This window comes from Porites lutea, chromosome 11 (genome assembly GCF_958299795.1).
Source record: "Porites lutea chromosome 11, jaPorLute2.1, whole genome shotgun sequence".
In the NCBI taxonomy this organism is placed as follows: Eukaryota; Metazoa; Cnidaria; class Anthozoa; order Scleractinia; family Poritidae; genus Porites; species Porites lutea.
Window position 1 is genome coordinate 19,987,335 of NC_133211.1, and position 11,411 is coordinate 19,998,745.

General features: G+C 38.5%; 1 protein-coding gene across 1 annotated transcript; it reads right to left on the reverse strand.

The window, feature by feature from the left end:
* Window positions 1-9,666: 9,666 nt before the first annotated feature.
* LOC140952725 (uncharacterized) lies at window positions 9,667-10,928 on the reverse strand. Its single transcript, XM_073402165.1, has one exon. It carries the CDS (start codon window positions 10,674-10,676, stop codon window positions 10,032-10,034), a length of 645 nt encoding a protein of 214 aa, XP_073258266.1. The 5' UTR covers window positions 10,677-10,928; the 3' UTR covers window positions 9,667-10,031.
* Between the last annotated feature and the right edge of the window lie 483 nt (window positions 10,929-11,411).

Sequence of the window (11,411 nt, forward strand, 5' to 3'; positions counted from 1 at the left end):
TTGATGTAGTTGCTGTAGTTGCTGTAGTTGCTGTAGTAGCTGTAGTTAGTGTAGCAGCTGTGGTTAGTGTAGTTAGTGTAGTTGCTGTAGTTGGTGTAGTTAATGTAGTTGATGTAGTTGGTGTAGTTGGTGTAGTTGGTGTAGTTAGTGTAGTTGGTGTAGTTAATGTGGTTGGTGTAGTTGCTGTAGTTGCTGTAGTTGGTGTAGTTGGTGTAGTTGGTGTAGTAGCTGTAGTTTCTGTAGTTGCTGTAGTTGGTGTAGTTGGTGTAGTTGGTGTAGTAGGTGTAGTTTCTGTAGTTGCTGTAGTTAGTGTAGTTGGTGTAGTTGGTGTAGTTGATGTAATTGCTGTAGTTGCCGTAGTTGCTGTAGTTAGTGTAGTTGGTGTAGTTGATGTAGTTGCTGTAGTTGCTGTAGTTGCTGTAGTAGCTGTAGTTAGTGTAGCAGCTGTGGTTAGTGTAGTTAGTGTAGTTGGTGTAGTAGCTGTAGTTGGTGTAGTTAGCGTAGTTGCTGTAGTTGCTGTAGTTGATGTAGTTGCTGTAGTTGGTGTAGTAGCTGTAGTTGCTGTAGTTGCTGTAGTTAGTGTAGTTGCTGTAGTTGGTGTAGTTAGTGTAGTTGCTGTAGTTGATGTAGTTACTGTAGTTGCTGTAGTTACTGTAGTTGCTGTAGCTGGTGTAGTAGCTGTAGTTGGTGTAGTTAGTGTAGTTCGTGTAGTTACTGTAGTTGCTGTAGTTGGTGTTGTAGCTATAGTTGATGTAGTTGCTGTAGTTAGTGTAGTTGCTGTAGTTGCTGTAGTTGGTGTAGTTGCTGTAGTTGGTGTAGTAGCTTTAGTTGGTGAAGTTGCTGTAGTTGCTGTAGTTGCTGTAGTTGGTGTAGTTGCTGTAGTTGCTGTATTTGGTGTAGTTAGTGTAGTTGGTTTAGTTGCTGTAGTTGGAGTAGTTACTGTGGTAGCTGTAGTTGGTGTAGTTACTGTAGTTTGGGGTAGTTGCTGTAGTTGGCATGTTGTAGTTGTTGTGGTTGGTGTAATTTGGTGTAGTTGCTGTATTTTGGTGTAGTTGGTGTAGTTTGTCATAGTTCCTGTAGTTTTTGTAGTTATACAAGATTTTATTCTGACAGATATTAACCAAAAATACGTAAATCGTAACTTACGTGAACACCAAAAAAAATTGTTCGGTGTTCTTCGGTTGTTCTTGCCTGGTTAATACAGATTTTTATGTTTGTTATTGTTGTTTTTGTTTGTTTAATGAAATAATGTCTCTTTGTTATCTCGCTTATTTTGAATATTATCATAATTGATTAACTTTCTTATAAAGCTTTCAACCGGTAAAATTATTTCGTAGATTTGTTTTGCATTGTTTTGGTTAGATGATCGCAGCAATAAACACTTGCTTGGTATATTACCGTAAAGTTTCGGAAAGTAAAGAGCCTCCCAAAGAAGCAACCCCCAGAAAGTTGCGTTAAGATTTCACAGGTGTTAGCAAACCCCAACTGCCGGAAATTAACGAGCCCCAAAAGTAGCGACCTCAAAATTAATTTTCCCTTTATGCCAGAAATGACGAACAAAGTTTGACACCACAAGCTATATTTAACTGATTCGTGTTTTATTTTTATGACTATATTGGTTTTTGATTTTCCATTTCAAAGGAAAATACATACATGTAACTATCATAAACTGATTGTACATTGCATTTTTTCCCGAAAGTGTTTTCTTGTTCTTTCCTAGATATCCGTACATAATTAGAGGGATACCGTAATAAATCCTTTTTCCAAGAACAAAACTAGTAAACGATATATTTAAGGCAACTAGTCTTTACATATGCATATGCTCACAATTAACTGAAAAATAGAACTTAAGCCTATCTGTGTATGTGTACGGTTAGGGTTTTAGCTGTCTGAAATTAGCAACTGTCTGACGGCAATGATAGGATAAGTTGTTAATTCCAAGAACCTCACTGTAACTCCTTCTCCTGTACTGTATTTTCACCTATTGTTGTGATAGGTCTTGGAAGTTAAATCACATGATCTTACTCTGTGGCGGCCGACTTCATCTTGTGTTCCCGCCATATTATCGCACCGAGAGCAACAGCAGCATCAGATGCGATTTTAACCTTTTCAAAAACCTGAGAAGCGGTCGAGGTCAAGATTCGAACGACTTAAAAAATGTATTCATATATGTATATGTGTATGAATTTTCTTTTTGCATAATGCTCAAAAACCAAATATTTGTTTGAATGGTGACACACGCTAAGATACATGATGCGCGCAGTACCAAATTAAAAAACCTTCCTTTTTAAGACTTCGATGTAATAACGTTTAATCATCAAAGATGTTACTGATGTACCATTGATTCAACAATTATTTAATTGCAACCATGCCTTATTTCGTAATCTAAGTTATTATTACAAGTTCAGGCTATTTCCAATGTGCCGCTGTATCTCGCATTTACACAAGAGGAAAGTGGTCATTATGATTCATTGATTGAACTTTCAAGACCCCAATTTGTAGGAAAATGCAGGACAATGCGGGAAATCAGAATAAAGTGCCGTTGTGGTGTCAACAACAAAAATGCAAATACTTTAAACTGTTGCGAGGTACCAAAACAAAGTATTGGGAGAAAAAGAAAGTACTCAAGTAGATGCAAATGTTTGAAAGCGGGAATAAAATGTGGGGATAAGTGCAAATGCAAAAGCTGTGGAAACGGAAGAAACTCACCTAAAGCAAAGCAAAGAAAGAACTACAAAAGCAAGTTTTTTAAAACATCTTTCACTAAAAGAATAACAGAAAAACCATTTTTATTACAAAGGGAAGGCGCGGATTACACACGTAGCAGTTTTTCTGTGTTGGAACTTATGATTTTGGAATTTTGCCTACTGTCGTTGGGAATCAAATCTTGTAAAAAGAAACCAGAAAAAGTCGCAAAGCTCTACAACTCATGTATTGATTTTTATAACCGCTCTACAGCACACAAATTAACTCGGAGGTCGATTATTGAAATAAAAAAGGAAATGAACAAACACAAAAGTAGCAAGAACAACAAAAGATAGTTTTATTTCAAATCTTTACTTACATGTAACAATGAAGTAACAAACAAGGGTTAATCGTGTAAGTCGCAATGGTCATTTAATATATGTGATCCAGGGGCTCTTTATTTATGCGGGCAAAAATAGACGAATACTAAATCGCACTCTCGATTCACCAAAACTTTCACATAATGACAATGCTTTAAAGTATTTACGGTGAGGTCACTATTTGAGGTTTAATGACCATAGATTTTAGGGAAATAGGGAAAACGGCGCTAAAATGAAGATAATACGTAAATTTCAAGTGCTAGATGCAGTCAGACATTGTGTAGCGTAATTACATAAATATTAAGAGAAAGGAAATAAAGGTGAAGACATCATATAATTTCAATGAAATTATATCAAATATCATCATTATATAAGATTAATTACCCGTTAGAGAGAATAAGTTTCAAGAATCACCAGAACGTTTTCGAGATCCTCCCAATTACTAAGTACATAAACAAGTGTCATTTTGGCGAGAAAACTAGTTGGCCGTCGTCAATCTACTACGTTCTTTAGCAAGAACGTAAAAAAAAACTTTAAAAAGGGGGAAAAAAGTGATCGAATGTACATTACAATCTCGTCATCGTATTCCTACAACTATACCAACTAAAAAAAGTAACTACATCGAAACTACACCAAACTACATCGAACTACAGCAGAGATGCCAAACTCTGGAAATCTGCATTCTGGAGACTCTTTCTTTTCCATTACTCCCCGACTATCAATGATCAACCCCCCCGCTCCCCCCCCCTTCCCATAAGCACAATTCCATCCAGTCCCTAATAGGCGTAGGACATTATATAAAGTCTAACACGAGGTACAGACCATCACAATTAGCTTTTATGATTGTTTGTGAGTGATGAAACGTGCGAAAATACCGCAGAAAAAAAAAATTACTAATTATACTACACCAACTACACTTACTACACCAACTACAGCAACTACACCAACTACAGCTACTAAACAAACTACAGCAACTACACTAACTACACCAACTACATTAACTACAACAACTACACCAACTACAGCAACTACAGAAACTACAGCTACTACACCAACTACAGCTACTACACCAACTACGGCAACTACACCAACTACAGCAAATACACCAACTACAGCAACTACACCAACTACATTAACTACACTAACTACACAAACTACATTAACTACAGCAACTACAGCAACTACAGCGACTACAGCAACTACACCAACTACAGCAACTACACCAACTACAGCTACTACAGCAACTACACCAGCTACAGCTACTACACCAACTACACTGACTACACCAACTACAGCTACTACACTAACTACAGCTACTACACCAACTACACCAACTACACCAACTACAGGAACTACAGCTACTACACCAACTACAGCTACTACACCAACTACACAAACTACACCAACTACACTAACTACACCAACTACATTAACTACAGCAACTACATTAACTACAGCAACTACAGCTACTACACCAACTACACTAACTACACCAACTACAGCTACTACACTAACTACAGCTACTACACCAACTACACCAACTACATTAACTACAGCAACTACACCAACTACAGCAACTACACCAACTACATTACCTACACTAACTACACCAACTACATTAACTACAGCAACTACAGCAACTACACCAACTACAGCAACTACACCAACTACACCAACTACAGCTACTACAGCAACTACACCAGCTACAGCTACTACACCAACTACAGCTACTACATCAACTACACTGACTACACCAACTACAGCTACTACACTAACTACAGCTACTACACCAACTACACCAACTACAGCTACTACACCAACTACAGCTACTACACCAACTACACTAACTACACCAACTACACTAACTACACCAACTACATTAACTACAGCAACTACAGCTACTACACCAACTACACTAACTACACCAACTACAGCTACTACACTAACTACAGCTACTACACCAACTACACCAACTACACCAACTACATTAACTACACCAACTACAGCAACTACAGCAACTACACTAACTACAGCAACTACACCAACTACACCAACTACAGCTACTACACTAACTACAGCTACTACACCAACTACACTAACTACACCAACTACAGCTACTACACTAACTACAGCTACTACACCAACTACAGCAACTACACCAACTACAGCAACTACAGCTACTACACCAACTACCGCTACTACACCAACTACACTAACTACACCAACTACACTAACTACACCAACTACATTAACTACAGCAACTACAGCTACTACACCAACTACAGCTACTACACCAACTACACTAACTACACCAACTACAGCTACTACACTAACTACACTAACTACACCAACTACAGCTACTACACTAACTACAGCTACTACACCAACTACACCAACTTCACCAACTACATTAACTACACCAACTACAGCAACTACAGCAACTACAGCAACTACACTAACTACAGCAACTACACCAACTACAGCTACTACACTAACTACAGCTACTACACCAACTACACTAACTACACCAACTACAGCTGCTACACTAACTACAGCTACTACACCAACTACACCAACTACAGCAACTACAGCTACTACACCAACTACAGCTACTACACCAACTACACTTACTACACCAACTACACTAACTACACCAACTACATTAACTACAGCAACTACAGCTACTACACCAACTACAGCTACTACACCAACTACACTAACTACACCAACTAAAGCTACTACACTAACTACAGCTACTACACCAACTACAGCAACTACAGCTACTACACCAACTACAGCTACTACACCAACTATAGCTACTACAGCTACTACACCAAGTACACTAACTACACCAACTACACTAACTATACCAACTACATTAACTACAGCAACTACAGTTACTACACCAACTACGACTACTACACCAACTACTGCTACTACACCGACTACAGCTACTACACGAACTACAGTAACTACAGCAATTACATCAGCATTCTCATAGTGGGCTTAGTGGTCACTTAATGTCTCTATATTGGTGACGGTTATCATGAACCCATTACCATGCAAATTTTAGAGGGTTACGCAGAATTTGAGAGTTTTTGCCTACATTGCGCGGGATTCAATCAGCCACCGAGGAAGACCTCTCTTCTTAGCTCGGTTGCCTTGTTGGCAATAATCTTTTCACTTCGCCGGAGAGTGGCTATCAACTGATCAGTGCTATCCTAAGAGAATTGAGAATGAAGGGTTTTAAGCAATATTTTCCAATTGCACGGTAAGTACCAAACTCCAAATAGAATTCCTTTGTGAATTTTCACTCCGAAAATTAAAGCGTTGTGGTAATATATATGTTTTATCAGGAGTGGCAATTTTTATCAGAACGCAAGCTGCGACCTAAGCAAGGAAATTTAAAACAAATCCTAGGCAACTAACGTATCCTTTGAAAGTTTCCTGTAATACAATAAAACTGAACTGAGAACTGTTGAAGGCTCTTGGAGTGAAATGCGGACTTACTTGTATAGAGATGTATGAGAAAGACCCGCGGAATGCACATTGCAGCTTTTTCTTAGTGCAGAAAAGTAGCTGGAATATTAAAGGCATTATAAACATTAAATGTTTTTTAACTGTACCTGAAAAATCCTCATCTTATCTTATCCATTGTTACTGGTTAAAAGAGAGGCGCTGTTATCCCATTTAAGCTACAGTAAGTTGTTCTGCTTTCAATATGTCATCCCGAAATGTACTCGGCTGCGTGGTGGGTATTTGAAAAGGAAGGGGAAGGGGGTTTCCACTTGAGGCGCACGACAAGCGCGAAAGGCGGGCGGTCTTGCGCACAAGTTCGCCTTCCTCTGCCACGCAGGCTAGCCTCGGCTAAATTAACCGAGTTAATTAGAAGTAGCGATCAATAAACAAGCAGCAAACCGTGTAGCAGGTATTTTTTAATATAAATAAGGAAATTATACTATACCTAATTTTAACAATGGACTCCTTGGACCGCAATTGTGGTGAAAATTGAGTAGTAAAGAGAGAAACGTTAGGATCGTTTAGGTCAATGATAAGTAAAAAAGACATAGCATCTATCATTGAACAGTGGCTTGCTAATTGAGGTAGCAATAAATATATACATATTATGTATTTTTTAGCTCCGTGCATCCAATCGATCTTAGCAATCTGGCGGCACTTGAAATCACAGACCTATTTCTTTTTTTCAGCGAATTGACGAAATCTTTCTCTCCACAGCAAGAATTGTCTAGTCGATACAACTAACAAATGAGGTGAAAGCTAATGTTTATGGGTGAGATGGGTAACTGTGTTGCTTTCCATAATTAATTACTAACCGAGGTGGAAGCCGAAATTCGCTTTGGAACGTCCTAATATTTTAATTGTTAGGTGACGGTACTTTACATACAGTAAACTAACCTGAGTGAGCTTATATTTATTATACTAGGAAGGATAAGCGACCACCCATCCAGCACGTCTAATGGTCGCTTACGGGAGGTGATCCTTTTCGAGAGTCGAACCACTCTGTGTCTCTTTAGCAAGTCTAAAATGGGACTTCTATTCAAAGAGAATTTACTACACCCGTGACTGCATGCAACTTTAAGTCAAAGTAAGAGTAGCTCCATTCTGTCGCTAGAACCTGTCTGTGTTACGTAGTACATACACCGAACATCAAGATTAGGTCACGTGTTAAGGGGTCCTCCATAAATCCGTCACCCTTCGCCTCCAAAAAGTGGTCGCTGTCGTCGCTTGCAAAAGATTCCTGCCAAATAGAGCTTTGACTGGGAAAAGTTTAGTGAATAGATGGTCGATCATGGTTAGTCACTGGTGAGAAGAAGTCAGTTTCAAGAGGTGGTCGCACGTGGAGGAATGTATAGAATCACTAGTAACTCTTCGTTAAAATGCTTACTTTTATTTTTTCAAGCATTACACAGACATGAGGAGCACATTACTGAGCGAACCTGAGTACATCTCTTTACAGATGGCTATCTTTAGAGCCTGAGGCTAAAGCAAATTTTTAGATTTTTTGAAATCTATAATTAGACTTTAAAAAGTATATCTTTCAATTTTGAGGTATTATGGATCCCCTAGACAGACAGAAAATGAAAGAAGTTGCAAGGCATTAAGGTAATTGTTTGCAGAATATACACAAACTCAATAGGCGGCATAACAGTCAACAACTGCTAATGGGCTAAGTGAAAGCCCCCAAGGTTGAATTTTTGTAGAAGATGGAATATATGAACAGCCTTGAAATCTTCTCATGTATAACCACTTTTATATCAGTCAAGCAAAAGGGCAATGTATAAAGATTAAAACTTCACATTCACTGAGTAAGTTTTTACTTTTGAGTCGAAGCCAGGAAAGTCTAAAGTATGGTTATTCATATTAAAAAGTCCCCTTTTAATCAGGGACATTTGTTTTGAATTTGTTCCAAGTGCCATGATCTAAAATAGAAAATCGTCAAGCCTGGCTTTGCCATGAAAGGGAAAAAAATAAAAAATTGCTCATTACGTAATCAATTATTTAATACCGTGTCATATCTACCCTTTTTTGTGTTATCTTGAAGCAAGTTAAACAAACGTCTGCAAAAATGCCATTAGAAAACCTCTCACTCGAATATCTAGTTATTTCCAAACAGCGAAACAAGGACGACTGGAGCATCTAAGTGACAACTACCGCATCTAAACCAAGAGAACCTTTCTTGTTTTAAGCTTTTCACTGGCATTTTATCTGTAGCACATTCATGTCCATCCGATTAGCAACAAAGTCAATAATGGCATCGTTGAGTATTCTTGCAGGATTAAACAGCCCTGAGAGTTTTAGTTTCTCTACTTAAATACGACGGGCGAAAATCAACAGAAATCATCGCTTCTCTAATGCCTCTTAGGTACTGACAGTAAAACCCCGAGACTAAGAACCTGGATTTTTCCAATAAGCCTAAACAGGTTCTTATAATAAACGGTAGTTAGCACACGTTTAGGCTATGTAGGTTCTTAAATAGGTTCTTAGTTTTCAAAGAAAAGAAATACAATATAGCTAAGAGTATTTGGTGGTTCAGTTGACATATCTTATATTTGCCTAAGTGTGCAGAAGTTTTTCATTGATTTTAGAAAATAAGAACCTGTTTCAAATTTTAGGCTCAACAGGTTCTTAAATAGAGGGGGCTTAGCTGGCAAATTTTAGCCTAACAGGTTCTTAAAATCCAGGTTCTTAGTCGCGGGGTTTTACTGTATTTGGGGAATGTGCCATTATGAGAAAAGAATTATATATAACTCAGTAGCTCTTGGCAACTGAATTACATCCACAAAAAGTAACATCATGGTTATTTTTTCTTTGCTCTCAAAAGCTGACGGACCAAAAAGTTAAATCCTTTATTCCCCCTCCACTCACTTAATTCTTTCTTGTGACAATCTGTTCCTTTCCCTTTCGGAGTTACGTTCAGTGAAAATTAATCTTGTATAGAATTTGTCATGATTGTAAGTTTTTGGACGTGTACGGAATTCATTGAATGAGCCGCCTCTTTCGCTAATCCTAACTTTTAAAACGCGTTCAGTCGTCAAAGTTTGCCAAAATCTGCAAGCATGCCGAAATAGATCTTATCATTTGTTTTGCATGAGTAGCCTCTGTACTCCAAAAGGTTCGTACTTCCCGTGGCGCTGTTTTGGTGCTCTATTCGTAAACAACATTATGAACCATTTTAATGGAATGCTGACATGTAGTGGGACCATTTTAATATATGGACTCTATAACTAATGCAAAGTGTTATCGCGGACCTTTCTTGCTATCATCATTTTTCACACCTTAAGCATGGCTTTCAGTCTGAATTAATTATTTTTTAACAATCTTGGAAGTGAAAAAATAATTGTTAATACACCCGTAAGCGTTTTCTGATATCCTACTGTCTTCCTCTCTTGCTATGACAAATCCGCGAATTTTAGCATTGTCATCGGCGTAATTTTTCTTAGTTTCTTACTTTTCATTTCTGTTACATTCTTCCTCCTGGATCTTTTCTTTAAGAACTGGATCAACGAATCCGTCTTTGATTTTGTCAATCGGTGCTCCACTTCTGATTAAAAGTTCCGCACATTCAAAGTTCCCGCTAATAACAGCGGCTTCTAGCGGCGTCAAACCTTCGGAGCACTCCAGAGTTAAATTCGCGCCATTTTCGATCAAAATCTGCGTGCATTCGACAAAACCCTCCGAAGCTGCTTCGTGAATTGGTAGCCTTCCGATCGAGTTTGCTTGATTTACGTTCACATTTCCTTCTCGCAGTATCTTAATCAGTTCCTCAGTGTTGTTTTCCATCACAGCCGAAAGAAGTAAAATTTCCGGACAGAATGAAACCGCTCTCGGTGGTCTTAGGCCTTCTTCCGCTGTCGAAAAAATCGGCATGGTTTGATATCTTCTTCTAACAGTCTCCGCTTCCACCTGATTTCGCCGACTTTTCACTATGGCTTGTGTCAGCTCTTCGCCTGCCGAGACTTTTCTAGTTCTGGGTTCGGTTTCCGCCTTCGGAGTAGTGTCCTCCGAGCTGGAAAAGACTTCATCTGGGCATGAAAATTTTCTTTTCTTCATTTGTCCCCTAAAAGACATTTTCCCTTTGATAACTTTCATTCTCAAGCCGCTCCTTCCTTGCCTATTTGTTCCGATAAGTCAAATGCCAGTAGCTCCTTTTTAGCTTGAATGTGTTTCGCTGGGAATGGGACGTAGAAGAAGTTGACTCAGCTTTTCAGATATGGAGTTGTTGGGCTGGTTAGGACAGGAACTTCAAGAGAATTGAAACACCCTTTGGATTTATACCAGTTATGACAAGCATCTAGCAAAATCTCTCCAACGCACCGCCGTTTACAAACGCGTTCTCAGTAAGATAATTGTGTAAAAAGAAAAGAACAACGGGATACCAGAAAGAAACTTTCAAAATTAAGTCCCATTTAGATCAGGCAGTTTGAGTAGTCATGCGAGTCACAATACATTCCATATTGGGAACAAGACTTTGTGTCGCGTATCCAGCTGAGAGAGAAACAACGTAAACGTCCTTATTCATTAAACACTTATTTGCGAAAATGAAACAGCCATTTGTTCCTATATAAGTCACAATCAACTGAGAACGAGATGAACAGAAGTTTTTGTCAGTTGTCCCAATACAATTCTCCCAGCGTTTTCGGCGGAAAAGATTGCTATTAATAACAGCCTTCCTTAAAACTGCCCGGTTATAGATTTAAGGATTCATTTAGTGACAGAGTTCATTGGATTTGTTTTAAACAAATTAATCATTGTCTCAGAACAACCAGAACATCCCAGAACGACAAATATACTGTTACCTCTTAGTACCGTTAATAAGGCATAAGA